The 21,977-nt window shown below is 43.4% G+C and overlaps 1 protein-coding gene and 1 long non-coding RNA gene across 2 annotated transcripts; one reads left to right on the forward strand and one right to left on the reverse strand.

Moving 5' to 3' along the window:
* Positions 1-1,251: 1,251 nt before the first annotated feature.
* Positions 1,252-8,889, reverse strand: LOC125390737 (uncharacterized). Its single transcript, XR_014997294.2, has 3 exons — positions 8,771-8,889; positions 7,229-7,296; positions 1,252-3,133 (listed from the first exon to the last, which is right to left on the reverse strand). It is a non-coding gene; the product is annotated as an uncharacterized LOC125390737 (long non-coding RNA).
* A 47-nt stretch (positions 8,890-8,936) lies between these two features.
* Positions 8,937-21,562, forward strand: Aldob (aldolase, fructose-bisphosphate B). The gene is made up of 9 exons (XM_048419808.3): positions 8,937-9,091; positions 13,276-13,397; positions 14,273-14,484; positions 15,425-15,479; positions 16,966-17,126; positions 18,336-18,419; positions 19,071-19,245; positions 19,630-19,829; positions 21,070-21,562. Exons 2-9 carry the CDS (start codon positions 13,286-13,288, stop codon positions 21,163-21,165), a joined length of 1,095 nt encoding a protein of 364 aa, XP_048275765.1. The 5' UTR covers positions 8,937-9,091; positions 13,276-13,285; the 3' UTR covers positions 21,166-21,562.
* The last annotated feature ends 415 nt before the right edge of the window (positions 21,563-21,977 follow it).

Consider the following 21,977-nt stretch of genomic DNA (forward strand, 5'->3'; position numbering starts at 1 on the left):
TTTTGCTGAAGCCCCACAGGCAGCTGTCCTAGCTTCCCTGAGGGCAGGGAGGGTGGGGTGGATGTTCACCTTGGTGTCTCAGAGACACTGCCTTTGCGGTTTGGAGGAGAGGCTGAGGGCCTTGGGGAAATGACTGGCATGTTTGCCTTCACACGGAATTGGCAAGAGCTCCTAGACAGCTGCTTGCTTCCTTTGACTGGATACTCCAGAACATCGTGATCTTGTTGTAAGTGTCTGAGTTTTTCAGACACTTTCTAAAATGACAGCTTTAACATTCTTCCATGGGATCCAACAGACTAGATCTCTCCTAGCGAGCGACTCCAAGACGAGCCACCTAGGAGTAGCAAAGGGGGCAGACCGGTTCCGCCCGAAGACTGGTGTAGAAGTCAGATTGATTTTTTCAAAGAGGATGACTTCTCCCGTCTCTCCCACACCAGGCGCTCCTGGAGCAAGGGCAAGGCCTCTAGTCCCACACTCACGAAGCAAGGACATGGCCTCCAGGTCACGGTCATTCCACGTGCTTCTCCAGCTGGGTGCCGTGTGGGAAGCAAAAGCTTCCTGGCTCCCTGCCACAGAGACAACTTGTTCCAACTTCGTATTACACTGCAATAATCTGTGTCCACGCAGTCTGGCTGCGCTCTCCTGGTGACGTGGTGCAGGGCTGCTGCGGAAGTCAGTAGGCCTGCCTGGCAGGGTGGCAGGGTCCTGGGGTGGCCGTTCTGTTCCTCAGTCATCTTGTAACTCAGAAGCACACTTGAAAGGCCTTAATTCATGGTCCCCTCTCCTCCCCCATTCCCTTCACACTCTCCACAGTTAATATGGTCATTTCTTCAGTCACCTCAAACCTGCTTCTGCCTCTTCTGTTGGTTCATATTTGTGTGTTCCTCACTACCCTTCAAGGTACATCTTTGGGGGTGTGGCTATGCAACTTCGAACTGGATTCAAACCCAGCTTAATTTTTGTACAAGGCCCATGGAAAAGATTGTGGGAAGGTTGTAGTCAGATGGAGGGATTCTGAAGAAAGAGCACCAGACATAATGACGCTGGGTCCCAGAGAAAGCTTTTAGAAGTAACTGTTTCTTGGAGAGGGGACTTTGGAGTCTGTGGAGGGATCAAAGGAGGTGTGTTGAGTGCGGGGGACACACACACACACACACACACACACACAAACCTGCCATTCCAATGCCGCTGACTACTTTGCCAGGCACTTTGCTAACTCTTTGAACCACTACTGGACCAAGTTCTCAGAAATTTAGATTAACTTTTTTATTATCCTTTTTCTAATACAGCTCAGAAAAAAGAATAATGATGTTCTCCTAAAATTACACAGCCTGAAAGCTGTGACCTGGAATTCAAAAAAAGCTCTACCTGATGTTACTATTCAAATTCTTATTAAAACAGAGAAATTTGTGGTTTTAATTCTTTTTAATGATTTTCTCCTTCCTTCTCCTCCCTCCAACCACTCATATGTCCCTCTGCCCCTCTCTTTTTTATTGTTTTACAGATATGAATGAATATATCAATGCCACCTGCCAGTCCATTTAGTATTTAGTATTATATATATATATTATATATTATATATATTATATATATATATGGTTTTTTTTTACATTGTCTTGGCAAGAGAATTTGTGGCTGATTCTTAAAACGACAGAGAAATGGATTGGTAGATAACTGAAAAAGTTATCAGAGGTGAGTGGCCGTGTTCTTCACTCTGTGGGTATGAAGGTGGCCTTGTGGTGAGCGAGTGACTGTGGGCCACCTGCCCCTGAACAGTCTGAGACTTTGGCCTTCGGGGAAGTGTATCCTGGGTCAGGTCAGAGTAACATTCATTATTCCTAAGAGCACTGAGACAGGGCGAGGTAATCATGAAGCAAGAGGGGGTGATGAGAGAGAGAGAGGTAGAACCACACTGCTTCTCCTACCCATGCCAGCTCTTTGAAGATTCCCAGTAGGAGTCAATGCAGAATCCATGTCAGCTGTATTTTCTAGTCTAAGACAGCTTAATGCAATGGTTCTCAACCTGTGGCTCACGATCCCTTTGGGAGTCACATATCAGATATCCTGCATGTCAGATATTTACATTATGATTAATAACAGTAGAAAATTACACTATGGGGGCTGGAGAAATGGCTCAGCAGTTAAGAGCACTGACTGCTCTTCCAGAGGACCCGGGTTCAATTCCCAGCACTCACATGGCAGCTCACAACTGTCTGAAAATCCAGTTCCAGGGTATCTGACACCTTCACACCAATGAACGTAAAATAAAGATAAATAAATCATTAAAAATTTTTTTAAAAAAAAAAGAAAGAAAATTACACTATGAAATAGCAACTAAAGTAATTTTATAGTTGGGAGGGAGGTCAGAACAACATGGGGAATTATATTAAAGGGTTACAGAATTAGGAAGGTTGAGAACCATTGTGTTATCGTCCTAAATCATTTCTTATGTTCTAGGACAACTGTGTATTTCAAAAACACGCAATTTGGAGTAAGTAGCATACTATCGAATACCACAGAACAAGGGAACCCTTTCTTCAAGGACATATGAGCTTCAGCATCTTGAACTTGCATTTCAGGCTTTGCTTACTACTGGATAAGATTCCTACCCCGGTACTGATGGGTGGAACTGAATGCTGCTTTCGGCTGTGTCGAGAGAAGTTCTTGTATGGCGTGTGTGCCCAACAAGGGCCCATACTCTCCTGTGAATAATGTCAACTAGCTACCAGAAACGGAGTTCAGGAGGAAGGGATGTTTTCTGCTTCTTAAGCCTGTGTGTGTGTGTGTGTGTGTGTGTGTGTGTGTGTGTGTGTGTGTGTGTATGCGCGCACATGAGTGCCTGTGGACACCACAATGTCTGCTCTGGTGAAGGAGATTAAGGACTTGATCATTTTCGGAGTTCACATTTAAACAACATCATTTGAGCAAGGCATCAGCCCAGTAAAGTGGATAGGGTGTGATTTCCGGGTCCATTTCACACACTGGGGAGATGGCAGCTGGGATACAGTGACCCTGCTCGTCTTGTGGCTAGTCAGTGGCAGAGCTGGCCCCCGCACCCGGGCTTCATGCTTCTTCATCTGGATGCCTTGCTTCTGGCACGCAGTGCCTTCCCATCTGAAGGCCAACAGTTTTACTAAGAGATAAAGTCGGAGAAAGGAGTGTTAGGTTGGAATTCATAAATGACATCAATAGCCAATTGCCAGATTAGATAGTGAGGGAAGTGTTGGACTTTGAGATGATTGAGCAAAAGGCAAAGAGAAAACACAGACACGGTGGTAAACAGCACAGCATGACGGGGCCTGGCAGCAGAGCTTGATTGGCTCTGAGAATCAGTCTCTAGCTCTCCCTGGTAAGTTGATTTGGTTCCTTAGTAACTCTGAAGTTCTTTCCTAGCTGGTGTGTCTCTGCCACAACTGAACTGATGGGATTTGTTTCCTCAGACAAGAAAAACCTCCAATTGTCAATGAACAATTACTGCTTATTTCAGAGTCTTATAAACTCACCAGCACAGGTTTCAATAAGAAAATCCATCTAACGAAGACTAGAGGAGATATATTTCAATTCCAGCCAAGGTTCTTCCAGCTGAATCATGCAGATGTAGCCACTTGTAGGGAAATTGTCCCTTCAGGGCTCAGTTTTAGTGTTCAGTGTCTAGGGAAGTGGGGTTTTGATTCCTAGACTAGAGATCCTTCAATTCACTGGTCCCAGATGGTTCAGCCCACACAGGCACTCTGGTCTTCTCAGAACGAACAGTTCTGATTGCTTAGCAATGGAGAATGTCAAAACATTGCCATGAAGAAATGGAAGGTAAAACCCTTTCCCTCTAATGCTGGTCCCTGAGCCTCCTTATGGTACTGTAAAGCTCTTACATCTTCCCGTTCTGAGCTTTAAAAAACAACCAAATGAGGGGACGGAGAGATGGCTTAGTGATTAAGAAGACCATTAGCTTCCCTTATAGAGGACCCAGATTTTGTACCCAGCACCCATAAGGTGGCTCATAATCTTCTGTAACTCCAATTCCAGGAGATCTGACACTTTCTTCTCGTCTCCATGAGTACTGCACATTTGGTGCACATACATATATGCAGGCAACACACACACATATACAAAATAAAAATAAGTGAACTGTAACCTCCAGTCCCCGGGACTCTGATGTGTTCTGGGAAACAGGCAGCACATGGCTCAGATACACATATGCAGGCAAGTACTCATACATATAAAATAAACCTGTTTTGATATGGTAAACTGAATAATATATGATCTTAAGTCAAAAAAGCTGAAACATTAAGAAAAGAACAGAAAGGAATTGAAATTAAGATGTTTAAATTTTGTTAGCAATTATTAGTTGCACAAAACAACAGGTTTCACTGTGACATATTTCTCCAGGGTGTTTGTTATATACTTTGATCATATTCATCCCCATAACATCCTCTTTTTACCCCTCCTCCAAGTCCCTTCCTCTTCATTCATAGTCTGCCTTCTATTTTTATGTAGTTTATGTATTTGCCTCTCCCTAGATTCCACATAGCAGAAAAAGTGTGCAAATGTATCCATCAAAGTCTAGCTTATTTCGGAAAGCAGGTCTTATCCTAGGTCCAGGAGATCAAGCCTGGGGCTTTTCGCATTCTAGCCACGCAAGACATTTAAAGATTATTTTTCTTATTTTATATGTCTTGTGTGTCTGTCTAACATTTGCATTGGTGCCCTTGGATACCAGAAGTGGGTATCAGATTCACTAGAGCTGAAATTACAGACAGTAGTTAGCCACCCTGCTTATATACTGAACCCCAAACCTGAATCTTCTGGAATAACAAAAAAAAAATATGCTCTTGCCTGCTGAGTCATCTCTCCATACACTCTTTACACACTTGGGTTGATGGCAACATTATCTATAACAGCCAAAGGTCAAAAAACCCCCAAAACACCAAGGATTCATTTACTGGTAAACGGAAGAATAAAATATGATATACTAATGCTGCAGAATATTACACAGCCTCAAGAGGAGAGGCAATGTGTGCCAGAAGCAAAGTATCTAGTGAGACAGGATGGAGTCTGGGAGCTATGGTGGGAATGAAACTTGAGTATGTTGTGCTAAGTGAAACACACCCAGCTATGACACACTATAGGATCCCGTTATATGAAATAGCTGCAAAAGTCTAACTTGTAACGTAGAAAACAGAATAGTGGTTGCCAGATTCTGGGAAGAAGGTGAAATGGAGAGTCATTTAAGAGACAGAGTTTCAGTTTTGTGCAAGTTATGGAAATTTGTTTCCTAACAATGATACTTAATGGCACTTAAAATGATTAAGATGGCAAACTTTATGTCATATGTAGTTTATCAACATATTGCCTTAGAAGTAAGGGGGCCAAGGATTCTTGTATGACCTGACAGGAAAGTTGCAGGCAGCTTCCTGCAATTCTGCAAATAAATCATAAAAGAGCTTTCAAAACCTAGAGTGGTAATGACCATATCTCACCTGACAGGTATTCCAAAGATCACAAGGATTAAAATGTTAAGCTGGTTGCTCTAGACATTTTGAGATTTGGGTGAGTGATTCATGCTCATGTTAACACTTTTATTCAATAAATATGCATTAGGTACCTTGTGTATTCCAGACACAGCGCTAGATGCTGGGGGCAGTGGTGAAGCATCCCTGTCCCATGCCTTGTGGGTCTAACAGGCAGGCTGAAACTATTGGCATCAAGTACTAATTGGCCATGCATAAGGCTGCAGCATTCATAGCTTTCTTAGATCTCTTTCTTCATGTTACTTCACGGAGTCATTCATGGGCACTGCCATGACAACCCTTCCCCCACCATGATCATCATAACTGCCATCATTACTATCGCCACCCCCCACTCCCAACCCCCACCCCCACCCCAATGTGTTAGTACATTTTTGTATTCAGTTTGATTTGATTTGCAGCCTCAAACCTTCCCTACCTCTGAGGCTACGAGCTCCTTAAGATTAGATCGCCATTGCTCTTCCTGTGCTCACAAACACAGTATCCTCTCTCCAAACTGTCCACACAGCTAACGAAAGGCCAGATACAGAGTCTTAGGAAAGACAGTGTAAACTGTGCTGATAATGCTAATCCCAACTCTTCGGCTAAAACAATGACAGCCTTGAACCATCCGAGCCTCAAAAGCAGACAGCGGAACAATAAGAAAATATCTGTCACATGTTCGAAATGACATGTTTAAAAGTCCGTTCCTGATTCCTCCAATCGCCCCATGTGGGCAACTTTCCTTTTCCCTGAGTCTTTTCTCCTCAGCATCACTAAGACTGCAGTGGTCCATGCTTACGGCTGCTGGTTTCCGTGTGACTCATACCCCGGGCTGTAGGTGAGCGCATCTGACTTGCTTAGCTTATTGAAACCACAAGTATTCAGAGTGGGGCAGCGAGTGGATAACAAAGGGAGCATTGTGGGAGGCACTGCCAGGAAGGAGCATGAGTGATATTTTATTGCCTCTTGACATCATCTGCAACTGTACACATCTCATTTCAGAGTCCGGCACATACGTCAGAACTTTAGTGAGAATCCTGCTCTCTGACAGACCTCTGCTCATGTTATTTAATTCCCCCGCTTGACAATCAAAAATCCTGGTGTTTTGTTGTTCGGTCCATGGGTTTGTGTTTTGCGGTAATGGAGACTGAATCTTGGGCCTTACAACGGCCAGGCAAGCCCTTTCCCACCAAATAGCACCCTCGGTCCTCATAACTAACTTCTGCTGGAGGCCTTGCCATCTCTTTGCACGTGTGGTGAAAATATGCATTCGTAAGATCGGGAGAGTCCCCAGTGTTCTGCAGCCCCCACGTCCATTAGTCTTCCTACACATCCTAGCTTAACTTTGAACAGCTTACAGTTAGGAGGTTTTTATAAGCAACAGCAGTTCTCCCAGCTTAAAGGGAACCAAAGGGAAAAAAAAGCCCAACACAAAAGATAAACAAAAACCAACCAAAAAATCAGCAATAAAATAACCCCGCAGCTAAGCTACTGAGTCAGCAGCCGGGTTTTTCCTTAGGTTCGGAAAGTGTTAGCTTTGCTCTCGTGAACTCTGAGTTTCAGCCGCACTGCACTGCAAGCCCCAGAGGTGCGCATGCTGAGGACACAGGGGCAGCATCCAGTGGTACTGCTCAGGGGCCAGGGCAGTCCTGCTCCTCTGACATGCCCGGCCAGGCAGTTGTTCACGTGAAACCAAGCCCGGCTTAAGCAGGAATGCCTACCTAGGTCTGCCGATGCAAGTCATTTCTCTCTGATTAATGTAGGTTTAATGTCCAAGGTCGTAAACTGCCTAGAAGGGAACAAGAATGAGCTAATCCATGCTGTCTCTAGCCATCAAAATGTGGTTAGGTCTGCTTCAGACCATGGCTTGGAGCAACTGATTCTCCCTGTGTCTGGCTTGTGAGTCTGGACCAATTCCTTACTCTCTGAACCAGAGTTTCTTTGTGCATAAAATAGGGATGATAAACCTTTTGTCAGAAGGTGCAGCAATTACAGATCATGTATGAAAGGAGCGTAGTGTATCAGAAAGCCTTGAAAAATAAACGATAGACGATATTACTGTGATATTTATAATAACACTCATAATTCTTCTCTTGACACTCAGGTCTTCTTTGAGTTTCTCTTTATGCATGCTCATGCATGTTGGACATGTGCTCTACTACTGAGCTACACCTCCTGCTTCCTCTATTCTAATTTAAGAGCCATCATGTATGATGACCCTCAAAGTCATCTTGGTCTAATGAATTAAGAACCTAGTACTTAAATGAGTGCCTGGTAGAGACGTGGGAACCACATGTTACATCAAAGCAACATGTTTCAAAGAACGATTTTTTTCCCATGTCATGAAAAGTTCACCATGTTTAGATTTCTGCCTCCTCCATCATTTACCCCAGGAAGGATGTTTATTTTTGTTTTTATAACATTATATTTGGATCTAATTATATTTTTCTCAGTAGAGAAAGCTATAAAATGAACCCACAATGTGCCATATTTGGGATGTTCTGATGGCTCAGGTCAACAACATTAAGCTCAATTCAAATTTTTATTTTATTTATTTATTTTTTTGGTTTTTCAAGACAGGGTTTTTCTATAGCTTTAAAAAAAAAAAAAAACCTGTTCTGGAACTCACTCTGTAGACCAGGCTGGCCTCGAACTCACAGAGATCCACCTGGCTCTGCCTCCAGAGTGCTGCGATTAAAGGTGTGCGCCACCATGCCTGGCTTCCATTCAAACTTTCCTGACTTTGAAGACAAAAGTAGAAGGGTTGATATGGGTGACCTGTCCACAACTGTCTGTCTATACTCCCCACTTTTAACCACCCTTTGTTAACTACTTCCCACCACAAAAAAAAAAAAAAAGGTCCTCTGACCAAAGTTGAGAGCCACACTAATCTATGGGCAAAAATATAAATATCTCAAAGGCACTTTGATGGCTAGACCTTTTAGGAAAACGATAGTAGGTTGCCCCCAGAGCCTGTGATCTTCCCTGTCATAAGCTTTCACTTGGGTTTACAGTGCCAGCATGAAATCTCTCTTGTGGATTCAAATCCAGTCGGATAGTTGTTGGCTGCTCTTCTAACATCCACACCATTTTCTATCAATGGACGCATTTTGCCAGCAGATCAGTGAAATGCTAAGATCTCTGCCATCTTTTCTCCCCCGGCATCCTATTACACTCTTCTTAACTGGCCCAGCACTCTGTCTACCCCTCCGTGTGTGGTCTGGGGCAAATTTCCATAATCCACAGAGTTTCAATCTCCTCACCTGTACAGCGTCAGGCCTAGTCCTGGAGTGGGAACTGTGTAATCTACAGACTCCCTCGTGGCTCTGACATTCTGTGAACTTGAGGTGAGGAGTGTGTGAGCCTGGTTACAAAGATTGGCTGTTCATGCACCAATCAGCGTTATTGAATAAACACCTCCCTACTGGGGCGTGGCAGGAGGGGGAGGGCAAAAGTTAAAAACAATCCGACAGGCTTTGCTGAGAGAGCTATAAAAACCAGCGCTCCCCGAGCAGATCCATTCGATCTGGCAGCTGCCACCTCACAAGCTTCAGCTATCTTAGAGGACTCTTCGGTTTCCCTGTGTAAGTAAAAGGACTTTCTCTGAATACCTGGGCTGGACTAGCAAGCTGGGTTAAGCATAGCACTGTGTTTGCCTGGTGGTGTCTAAAACCTTGACGGACCTGCTGTGTTTACTATTTCTCTCTCTCTCTCTGAGTGTGAATACTCATTCATATCTTTCCTGAAGGTGACAAAAGTGTTCCAGATGAATGGCCAGTTACTGCTTGCCCGTGTGACGCACCTCTAAGTCTTTTGTCTTGAAAAAAATACTGTAAACAGTTTTATTTGTAGGATTCTCATCAGGTTAGATTCCTCTGATTCTATATTCTCTTGTACGTGTTGTGACGTTCTGTGTCTGTGTCTGCTGCCTTGTGTCATTTTCTGGGTTCTTCTCCCACACCTATTGGTACTAGTGCTAGAGTTTTTCATCCCACAAATGGACCCTTGGGGCCTTTGCCCTTTGCCTTCTCCTGGGCTAGACACTTCAGAGTGATCATCTTCAATTATGAATCCCACAGCCTTCCAACACACTTGATGTTTTCCCTATCATTTTCTACTTGAACTAGACCCTGTGAGGGCCGTGCAGCTTCAGGTGTTAGGGATGAAATCCCGCTAATTTACCCTGGTATATTTTCTCTACTATCTTAGAAACAGTCGTACTGTGAGAATATGTTACCTTTTTTTTTTATAAACCCCTCTTCAACCAAATACATCAGACTCCAGAGGTCATTTTGACTCTGCTGCTGTGGTATTACTATATTAGGTAAGGGGTATGTGGGGAGCACACAGATCCAGGCTAGAATTTGAGAGGATAGGATATAAAACGGGGTGTGGCTGCTGAGAACTGGACAGTCGCTGTGCTTAGGTCTCAGACTGGAGAATAGAGCACCAGGACTCAGGCTAAGGTAGCCCTAAGCCATCTTATCATGTGTGTCTCTGTGGCAGCAGGGTGGGTAACAAAGCTACACACATCTTCATGCTCCCATACATGTGTGTGCTGTGAACACGACTTGGTAATCACAGACTTCCCATGAAGTACAGCCTCCCCGCTGTATTTGCCTTGAGCATAAAGAAACCAATGGACTCTGCTCTTACATTTCTCCACGAGTTAAATATCCGCACCTTACAAATGACCGACTGCAGAACCTCTTCAAGGAAGGCAGAAAGAACCACACTCCAAGATTCAATCCACCATTTTGCAGAAAGACTATAATAGGGTTCTAAGTCGGAAGCCATTAAGATGTGACGTATAGCCACAGAACCTAACTTAGGTCTTTTGAGCCTCAGGTTCCTCATCTTTAAGGTGGTGGGTTTGATAGAAATATCTCTGAGGCCAATTGAGCTCTGCCTCAATTCTGACTGTCTCCTCATGTATGTTAACATATACTGCCTTCCCCATGCTTTATATATGCACCTGTTTAACACACACACACACACACACACACGCACACACACACACATGCACACACTCACACACCCAAACAAACATTGCAAAGAATGAACGCAACAAAATACTAGGTTTCCCTACTCTTTCCCACTCTGCAAAAGTAACGTCGAGTTACTCTATTTAGAAAGACTAACAAATAGTATATTGCCATCATTTCTTTTGTTGTTTTTAAAATAAGACAATAGTATGCATTGCATATTTCTCTGGGATTTTTTTACTTAATAATTAAGGTAAATTATTTCCTATTACACTTATAAAAATAAAACAATTTGGGATCTCAGAAATCAGAAGTTAGGGGTATAAAATTCTTTATCTATCTTTATCTACTCTGGGCTGGCATTCTGTCTCCCAGTTGTGAACATTGACCAGTGACTGTTTTATGATTAACTGGGGGGCAAAATTTGTGCTGATGTGGTACAGACCTTTAGTCTCTTTGTAGAAGTTTAACTTGCTGTAAACAGGATGAGGTGGACTTGACTTTCCCCTGTAATATTTGTTGAGTAAGCAGACTCGGAACGGAGACAATAGCCTGATAGTAACAGAAACAGGGGTGCTCTTTGGGTGAGTACTTTCCTTTCAAACATTAAAAAAATAAAAATTTATTGTGTTTTCCTATTATCGATAAATATCTTCATACCACCACACACACATACACCAAACACACACACACACGCACACATGCATGCCACATATGAACACACACACACACACCACAAAACAGGAAATAAGTGTCTTCATACTTATTATACAGTTAGCAACTTACATTTTGGGCAACCACATTTCTCAGAGGTTGCATATGAGTCACCTGTAGTCAGACAACCAGAGCGGATATTAGTGTCAGTTAATTAATATTAAAATAAAACCCAGAGACCTTTGATGACCTGCCCAGGGTTCTAACTAGGGAGGCAGAGATGGTCCTTGAGCAAGCTCTCTCTAATGTCCTGGCAGCACATCTCCATGTGACTGTCAGATGTCTGGGAACTGGCAATGTCTTGGTGGAATAACTCTTAGCCCAAGGTACACTAGACTGTCATTAGGACTTAGGAATCGTCTCCAGTCAGTTCCTTCCACCAAACCTATGCTCCCCTTTGAATAAAAGGGGAACACCAACCTTCCCCCTAAATTTGTACATTACTAAGTATTGACCCTATAACAAATAATTTAGATTATCATCTACTCCTTCCAAATCTAATGATAGGAGGGTGTTTTAGCAACTTATTTATTGTCATGACAAAACATCATAACCAAGGCAATTTATAAAAGAAGACATTGAATCTGGGGCTCACAGTTCCAGAGAGTTAAAGTTCATGACCATCACAGCCAGGAGTATGGCAGCTGGCAGGCAAACGTGGCTTTGCATCAGTACTCGAGAGCTTACATCTTGAAACACAACCATGAGGCAGAGAGAACTGACTGGGGATGACAAGGGCTTTTGAAGCTTCAAAGCCAGCCCCCAGTGAGACGTCTCCAACAAGGCCACACCTCCTATTCTTTCCTAAATAGTTCCAACAACTGAGGCCTGAGTACTCAAATGTACGAGCCTAGGGGGGCCATTCTCATTCAAAGAACCATAGAGAGAAACAGACTTGAACTGCTTTCCAGCATTACTGTGAGGAATACATTGCATGGTCAATGCATGTCAAGCAATTGGCAGCAGGCTTGACAATAGACAATAATGTGTTATTATTACTGGGTCAGTTTTTCCTTTTGTTTTATTAAGGGCATGTTTTTAGTAACTGTCATCTTATTTGTGCCAATACCTAAACTGAGAAGGGGATTTTTGTACCTTTTGTGCCACTCTGGTTGGCCTTTTGCCGATCTGAAGATCTGGAAGCTAGATCTGAAGCTAAAAATCCTTGATGCTGGGGCTGGAGAGATGGCTCAGAGGTTAAGAGCACTGGCTGCTCTTCCAGAGGTCCTGAGTTCAATCCCCAGCAACCACATGATGGCTCACAATCATCTGTAATGAGATCCGGTGCTCTCTTCTGGCAGGCAGGGATACATGCAGACAAGACACTGTATACATCACTAATAATTTTTTTAAAATTCTTGATGCTTGACATAATATATAAACACAGAAAATGTCATCTTTCTGTTTCTGGGACTAGAAGTAGTCTTAGAAATAATTTTCTCTAAATATGTTGCCCACTGCCTTGCCCTAGTGCCCAGTGACAGTACTGGTCTAGAGCAAGAATTTGTAGTGACATAGAGTAGCAACAGCGAGATTGGCAGTTACACCTTCTCATGAATTAGTTTAGCAAGCATTGATTCCTTATACCAAGGGACAGAGTCCCAAGAGCTTCCCTCCAAAGGTTTCAGAGACTGGGAAGAAAGGCTAAAAGATAAAGCTGGGTGATAAGTTAGCCCTCTTGCAGCTTGGAGCTTGGACTACTGAGAATGCTACTTGGTGTGTAGAGCTATCTCTCTGTGCTTAGCAGTGAAGCTAGGATCAGCTGCAGCAAGGACCACCATGTAACTTCAGCAAAAGCCAGAACCTCTAGTCCAGAGGCTCTTGGGAATTTTTCCCAGTGGTGAAACCTAAGTAATCTTTCCTTCATCTTGAAATCTGACATCTTATATTCATCCATTGTGAATAACAACACTTACTCAGGCAAAGGGGACCCAACAGGGCTCATTGGAAATGGACCAGAAGTGTCAATGGAACCCACATAGAAAACCTGCACATTTTAACCATTCTGGTCACTAATGCACTGGAATCACCCACAGTTCTGTGAACAGTTGTCCTATATTCTTTTCCAGACCTGTCACCATGGCCCACCGATTTCCAGCCCTCACCACAGAGCAGAAGAAGGAACTCTCAGACATTGCCCAGCGCATTGTTGCCAATGGGAAGGGCATCCTGGCTGCAGATGAATCTGTAGGTAAGTGTAAGAAAGTTACACCACGTGACAGCATACCCGTGCTTCTCCACCCAGAACAGGCAACGTGATCATCACTGTCCTTCCTCTCAGAGGAAGTATAGGTTTAAGTACTCATAGTCGGTGAGTATAGGCCTTTAGAGCCCTAGAGTCTTAATAAGAAGATTCTAGATTATCAAAGGAAGAAACTGAAGCCCTCCATATTAGTAACCAGTCTGTAGGAAGTCAGAAATTCAATAACCAAGGAGAAGTCAGTAGTCATTGATTCTTTATAACTACACATCATGGAGAGGGTATTGAGAACTTGCCCTGAAGGGAAACAGAAAGTAAGCTAGATTTGGCTTGCAAAACAGAACTGGGTAGTGAGATCTTCCTTACCCCAGCTTGGACTTGCTGCTAATGAGAAGTTTGTTTTGACTAAGCCAGTCTAGTCAGGGAGTAACCTGGACTAGAGCAGGGTTTGTGACCGAGGAAATCACAGGATGGCACAGGGCAGAGCTAGAACAGTCTTGCATAGTCTCCCCTAAAATAATAAAGGCTAAAGTTAAGAGCCTGTTGCATCCCTCCTTCCACTGCATAGATATCCAATGAGATGTAGAACTGGAAGGGAGAGGGCTAAAGGGCCATTCACATTCCAAAGACCTTGCATATCCAACTGACCCTGCGTGGTAGCCTGTGAATTTCTCATCAGTCTTAGAGCAACTTATGTGTCCTTCTTAAAGACCAAAACCCAGACAGGAACTTTGAAGATCTGGGTTTAAAGGGAAGGAGATGGGATCCTTGCTGCTCTTCACCCTGATGAGGAATACTGAGTATGGGAAAGACAACCAGACAGCACTGGCTTCTTTCTCCTCATGCTGCCTTTGGTCCGTCTCTAGGCACCATGGGAAACCGCCTACAGAGGATAAAGGTGGAAAACACCGAAGAGAACCGCAGGCAGTTCCGAGAAATCCTTTTTTCTGTTGACAATTCCATCAACCAGAGCATCGGGGGAGTGATCCTTTTCCACGAGACCCTCTACCAGAAGGACAGCCAGGGCAAGCTGTTCAGAAACATCCTCAAGGAGAAGGGGATCGTGGTGGGCATCAAGGTGAATATTCTCATCCCTCTTTCACCCTGCCTTCCCCTATGCACACCCCCAACACGCTGGACACATGGCCTGAACTCAACCCTTTCCTATTCTCCTTCCCTGAGGAAGACCTAGGTCCTCTCTGAGACTGCTATTCCAGTGCTCCCTTTAGGGATCTAGTCTCTCTGCATCCCTATTGCCTTGTTCCTTGAGACTATTAGTACCCACTTCTTGCATGATATAAGGATGAAACGAAATTTCTTTTTTTTTAAAGATTTATTTACTTATGTGTACATCATTCTTTCCATGTGTGCCCACAGGCCAGAAGGGGGCACCAGGTCTACATTGCAGATGGCTGTGAGCCACCATGTGGTTGCTGGGAATTGAACTCAGGGACTCTTGAAGAGCAGCCAGTGCTCTTAACCACTAAGCCATCTCTCCGGCCCACAAAGTTTCTTTTTTAAGGCAGATCCTGTCCTGTAGCTTTTCAGTCAACAGCAGTTATTTGTCTTAAAGCGCCTGTTCTCCGGTGAAAAGCAGCATTCATTGAGTGCACACAACTGCAAGCATTACTTAATCCTCCAGACAAAATTCCAAGGTAGATTTCGTTCCTGCCCTTATTTTACAGAGCATGAGTGAAAACCGACGCCCCTGGGGGGCTGTAACTTGCTCACACACAGGCTTCCTGCTCTCCTCTGTTACTTTGATTGGAGTAGCATCCTTAATCTCTTTACCCCCATCTGAACACAGTGCCTAGAGGAGCAGATGCTCAATAAATGTCAGGACTGACACCGGGTTCCCAGCAGGTTAGAGCCTTTCTGCTGTGAGCTGAGCTATGCCCCCTAGCAACTCATATGCCTTCCTGATTTGCTAGCTTGTAAAAGATGAGAAGGGAGCCAGGAGCTTTGCTGTCTCATTCCTATTTGACACTTGCCAACCTGTTCACTGTTCTCATCCACAGCTGGACCAAGGAGGTGCTCCCCTGGCAGGAACAAACAAAGAAACCACCATTCAAGGTAAGAAGCTTGCGTACTGGTGATACAATGAATGTCATGTGGGCTAGAACTGAAGACAAGTGAAGGAAGAAAAGGGAGACGCGTGACTATTAGACCTAACACCAGTGAATACCCTGAATGACTGTTTTCTTATTTCTTTTCCCTTACCCCAACACTCCCTGGTGCTGGAGATGGAACCCAGGGGTTTTCAAACATCAATAGGCAAAAACTCTGCCACTGAAGTATATAACCAGTTTAAGCTGCCTTCCTTCCTTCCTTCCTTCCTTCCTTCCTTCCTTCCTTCCTTCCTTCCTTCCTTCCTTCCTTCTTTTCTTTCTTTCTTGCCTTCTCCCCTGCACCCACTACAGTTTGAACCTGGTACCTTAAGTATACTGGGCAATCAGTCCACAACTAAATTATAACCCTTATAACCCTAATAACTTTTTTCTTCTTTATTGTGTATGTGTGTGTGTGTGTGTGCATGTGCACACAAGTACCTGTATCATACTGTATGTGTGGCAGTCAGAACAAAACTTAGGAGAATTAGTTCTTCCCTTCCAGTATGTAAGTTCTGGAGCTCAAACTCAGGTCACTATTGGCAGAAAGCATCATTATTTTACCAAACCATGTGGTCAATCTTGTTTTGGGGTTTTGTGATAAGAGTCTCTCTCTATAGTCCAGGCTGACCTAGAACTCACACCACCACCACGACCACCCCTGTCTTAGTCTACAGAGTGCTGCATCATGGGAATAAGCTAGAATGCCCAGCTTTGTGTGGTATGGGATATTGAACCCAAGGCTTCGCATGCAGGGCAGGCACCCAACCCCCGAGCTGCATCTCCAACACATCAGTCTCACTATCATTTAATAACTATGTGGCCTTGGGCCAGTCTTTAGTTCTGTTGCAATTAAGTGGGTGGCAGTACCCACTTTGCAGAATAGTTACAGGGACTACTTTAGACAACGCACGCATCGTCTCACCTCAATATGTTACCTAGAGCTGACACACTGCACCTGGAACCATGATTTTTACAGAAAACTCCAGGAACAGTAGAGAGGAATGGCCTCTGGTTTGGGGGCCAGCTCGGATTCTTGTTCCATAACATGCTATTCAGATCTTTGTGAAAGTCATTCACTCTGTCTAAGAAGTTAGCCGCACTGTCAGGTTAGCTCAGCAGAATTTGAATCTCAGCCATCGCTTTTCACATATTCAAAACTTATGGCCAAGACTTTTAAACACCACCAGCAGCAATTTCCACATTTATGAGGACTGTTTTTGACTATGAGTGCCCTAGGTTTTTCTTAGAATATATCAAATATGTATATCAAAACTTAGGTTATTAAATGTAGGCCTTCTGGCTCCATACTCTGGTCAATGTTTATTTGCCTGGATAGTCTCAGTTCTCAAAGACAAACCACTGGGAAATGCCTTCACTTTTTCAGGGGCTTCACGAACCAGGTACAGGGTACAAAGCCTTTTTTTGTTTTTCCCTATTGTGACTTGCAGGGCTTGATGGCCTCTCTGAACGCTGCGCTCAGTACAAGAAAGATGGTGTTGACTTTGGGAAGTGGCGTGCTGTGCTGAGGATTGCTGACCAGTGTCCATCCAGCCTTGCTATCCAAGAAAATGCTAATGCTCTGGCTCGCTATGCCAGCATCTGCCAGCAGGTGCTCCCCTCTCACCTGAGCTGAAAAGTGGGCTGATTCTTCCTTTCTTTAGAGCCATACTTCCTATTTTATTATAATCAACCTTATATTGATTATATATTATTGTTATTATATATTATATTATATATATTATATATTATTATATCAACCTTGAATCTTCTTCCCTTACTAAGATATAAATATATTAGTATATTGTACATGCCATATTTTATTACTTTAACCATAGTCACATGTATAGTGAGAACTCTGGTTCCAGAAGCCAGGAGGAGTCCTTAACAGTTTAACAACTATGACTTCAGGAACAATGCCCTCTATGGTTGCCCTCTGCTATTGGTCCAGAAGCCAAATCTTAAAAATAATCAGGCTCTAGAGCAATCACTCTTGACCTTCCTAGTGCTGTGACCCTTTAACACAGTTCCTCAGGCCATGGTGATCCCCAACCGTAAAGTTCTTTCATTGCTACTTCCTAACTGTCATTTTGCAACTGTAACAAATTGTAATGTAAATATAAGATATGAACCCCCAGAGGGGTCATGACCCACAGGCTGAGGAGCATTGCTCTAGAGGCAGGGACTCTGCCTGTTTATACTTTTATATATGTTTTATATATGTTTATACCATAATGCCCAAGCAATGCTCATTTTAAATACCTAGCTATAAAGTGGTAGCTTGGACAGAGTCTCAATTCAACTTGCCTTTTATAAGCTGATGACTGACGGCTAACATTTCCACCCGACATGTGCTGAAGGATCTCTGCTTAGAGTTCAATCTGATTTGTAACTGTGGGTATTTTCTTAAGATTATTGGAGTTGTGTGTACCTGGAAATTCCCACTAAGGGCTGGAAACTCTCTTTGAATTCCTTAAATAGTACTAGAGGGCATCTCTTACTATTAAACTTAAAAGGATGGCCTCTGGTTTCTTAGACAGCTAAAATGGTCTGCAATTAAAATAACATAGAAATGAAAGGTTTGCATTTAAAAACCCACTCCAGAAAAGCTTCTCTTTGCCTTCACTGTTGTGTGGGTGTGTCTAAGCCACAAGTGCTCACTAGTTACTCCATGTTCCTTTCAACTACCTTCAACTAAATTGCATAGCATTTCTCCCTAATAACCTTCCTTTTCTTTTAGCCACATCTGCTAGCTGCTTCCTAGCAGAGGACCGCAGTGAGCATCACCTCATCTTTGTGCCCCTTCCATTTTCTTTTTCAGAACGGGCTGGTACCCATTGTTGAGCCAGAGGTGCTGCCCGATGGAGACCATGACTTGGAACACTGCCAGTATGTCTCTGAGAAGGTAGGTTTGAGACAGAAAGTCCTCTATTCCAGTTAAAAGTTTCTACTTTAAGATAAAGCTTTTACTGAAACACAGCTGAATTTCAGAAATAGCCTTTAGTTTGGTATCATTTTATAGCATGGGAAAGGCAAAGAGGTGCTTATCAACCCTTCACATTTCAGTGCATAGATCTTGTAGTAACATAATTTGAAATCTATAATCATTTTGCCTGAATTTCTCCACGTATAAAAATAATTATGTAGTCTGAGAGAACATGTGAGAGAACTGTTTCTAAAATGTATGTTATAATTATCATTAGGATTCCACAGAGAAGTGGAGGATAGTTTCGGTATTTCAAACTACTGAATCAAGGCAGTCTCAGATGGCATTGACCAACGAGATGGGAAGAGAAGAATGAGGATTCTCTAGAAAACAGAGCCATGACAATAGTTCATGCAGAGGAACAGCTAGTGGTGGAGATGGCCCAATGTGGTTAGGTTCAGTGACACAGTATGCAAATACATGACCCAGAGACCTGCAGGTCTCAGAAGCTTTGACCAAGAGACACATGGAGATAACCTTATCTTGCACCCTTGTAATGCAGAAGTGCCAGAGTCATGTGATTCTAGAACTTACTCTAAAGTTCACCTATGTTGTCGGCTTGCTTTTCAGGTCCTGGCTGCTGTCTACAAGGCCCTCAATGATCATCATGTTTACCTAGAGGGCACCCTGCTAAAACCAAACATGGTGACTGCTGGACATGCCTGCACCAAGAAGTATACACCAGAGCAAGTGGCCATGGCCACCGTCACTGCTCTCCACCGCACTGTTCCTGCTGCTGTTCCTGGTAATGCCTTTTTCCTCCTCAGCCTGATGGGCTTAGCTCTTATTCTTTGGAAGGGAGCCACAAACGTGTATTTGTGTGGTGCCTGTTTGTATTCTTGGAACAAGAGATCATCTTCTTCCTCGCAGGCATCCGATACTTAATCTCCTACTGTGTGATGACTGATGACAAGTATCTTCAGTCTATCTAAAGGCTCGCACGTGTATTTCCTCAACATTTCACTGCCCTCCTTATTTGAAGCCCTTCTCTTCTTAGTCTAACTAGCCTCAGCCCCAGTCCCATGCAAATCCAGTAGAAGATTAAGACATTATATTTCTTTTTGGTCTATTGCTTGTTTTTTTTTTTCCAGCTGGGACTAATATAGTAGAATGATTTCTCTCGTTCCAGGTATCTGCTTTTTGTCTGGAGGCATGAGTGAGGAGGATGCTACACTCAACCTCAATGCTATCAACCGTTGCCCTCTGCCAAGACCCTGGAAACTAAGTTTCTCATATGGAAGAGCCCTGCAGGCTAGTGCACTGGCCGCCTGGGGTGGCAAGACTGAAAACAAGAAGGCAACCCAGGAAGCTTTCATGAAGCGGGCTGTGGTAAGAAGTTGCTCACTTTTATCTTCTTCATGGAGCTGACACGTGGGACCCAACAGTCTGGCTTGGAGAAGCACTATTCCCTACAGTCCACGGATGCTCCTACAGATAGTGTATATTAGCTATTGAAAATGTGATACAACAGCTAAGTAGGAAGATTAGGGTTAGAAAGGGTTTTGAATTTTCTATCCTAGCCAGACAGTTGATTGTAGAAGTCGGAAAGGCATTCTCAATCAAGGCACTTTGGAGGGAAGTTTAGAGGATCAAGACCTGAACTTGAGATATCTTTCGTTTGGAAACATGGACAAGAAAGGATATGGTGAAAACCAGTAATGATATAGTAGGATGAATCAAGGGTTCTAGGGAAAAAAAATAGAAGCGTTCCGAGGAGTCAATCTCACATACTACAGAGAAATTAAAAGTAAAGGTCCTGAGATTAGCACTGAGGAGCATACCCATGATCCTCAGCAAAGAAAAGAAAGGTGCCCATGTAAGAATTTTGTTAGGAATTTTAACATGTAGCACTAATTGGACTCAGTGGGTTACTAACAAAAACTAAAAGGGACAGGGCATGAAGTACAGAGGCGAATTGTTGGGGATTCCAGGAGGAAGTGGGGAAGAGAAGTTGAGGTTTTTATATATACACATATATGCATTGTTTATGGGTATGAAATTATCAAAATATAAATAAAATATATTCTATTTAAAAACAATAAAGTATTGTTGGGAAAAGAACCCAGAAGGGTGTCCAAGGGAAACAAGAACCAAATAAGTTTTTAGTTAACTAGTAAACATTAGGATTTATATATGCTCGATGAGACAAGTGCTCTGGTGATCAAACAGACACAGGCACTGTCCTGGGGAGTTTGGAGTTTAAAGAACCAGGAGAGAGGATGAATGGAATAAATATAAAGTAAATGGAGCCTGAGACGACAGTGAGATTAGGGAATGAGGGTCACTAAAGGTAAAAGGACCAAGAGGACACCGATTGTAAGAGACTATTAATGGTCTTAGAAAGACACAAAGGAGGGAAGAGGTGGGCAATAAGTGGCATGAACCTCAAAGGATAACAAGGAATAAAGCATAGGATGAGGTGGTATCAACGGCCATACTCAGCTGCATTATTATAAAGAGTTAAAATAATCAAATGGAAGTGTAGGTGGTTTCAAAAGAGCAGTAGAGGGTATCAAGTCAAAATCTGTGGCTCCTTAATTCAGTATCTTCTGTTATGTTTGCTTTTTAGGCCAACTGCCAGGCAGCCCAAGGACAGTACGTCCACACGGGCTCTTCGGGCGCTGCTGCCACCCAGTCTCTCTTCACAGCCGCCTACACCTACTAGATCCTGTTACCCACCAGCCAGGCCCCAGTTCTCCTGAGTATTCAGGTTGAAGAGCTGAAAGGCTTCAGTCAACCCTAGGGACTAGATAAAATTTGATTGAACTGCTTAAAAAACAATAGATATGAATCACAGACATAGGCGAAAAGCTCAATCAGCTGTTGAGACACAAGTGTGGGCAAGCCACACTAGAGTCTCTGAATACCTCCAGGCCTGGTGTTCCAGAACACACACCCAGGAAAGAATAGGCATTCAAGGAAAGCCAGTCCTCCAAATGCTGAGGAAAGCTCCTCAGAGGCTGGGGGGTGGAGAAGGGCATTTTAATAAACATACTTACCCAGGGTTGCTTATGAAGGATGCACAGCAACAGAAAAAGAAATAAAACGTGTATAAACCTTCAGTTGGTACTGTTTTCTTTCTACTCCTGTTGATGAGCTCTGTGTTTTGCCATCTTTGACTATGCTAGACATGACTGGGATTGACAGGTAGGATCCTCAGCTCTGGAGAGGCACTAAAAACAAATGGCTCACGTTTCCTGTTTGCTGAATGAAACTAGAAACTCTAACAGGTTAAATGAAAATTCTCTTAGTGGTCCCAATGTACAGCCATGGGTGAGAACAGCCAGTCCCGACTTCTGGTTTGAGGATATTTGAAAGGACTAAGCTGCCGCAGAGAATCATCTCTGTGTTGTGCAAGACACGACTCAACACACCTTCTGACTTGATGCATTCCTCTTCAAGGACCCAGGCTTCGTGACACAGAACTGCATTTTCCTCTCTGAGCCACTCTTGTCCCCTGGGTGTGCAATAAACAAT

This window comes from Myodes glareolus, chromosome 16, assembly GCF_982192425.1.
Source record: "Myodes glareolus chromosome 16, mMyoGla1.1, whole genome shotgun sequence".
NCBI classification, from domain to species: Eukaryota; Metazoa; Chordata; class Mammalia; order Rodentia; family Cricetidae; genus Myodes; species Myodes glareolus.

Bases quoted from the DNA above. Each gene is read 5' to 3' on its own strand.
- Aldob (XM_048419808.3), top strand. From the start codon at position 13,286: ATGGCCCACCGATTTCCAGCCCTCACCACAGAGCAGAAGAAGGAACTC. The intron at 13,398-14,272 runs GTAAGTGTAAGA...GTCCGTCTCTAG, and splicing joins GGCTGCAGATGAATCTGTAG to GCACCATGGGAAACCGCCTA. The intron at 15,480-16,965 runs GTAAGAAGCTTG...TGTGACTTGCAG, and splicing joins CAAAGAAACCACCATTCAAG to GGCTTGATGGCCTCTCTGAA.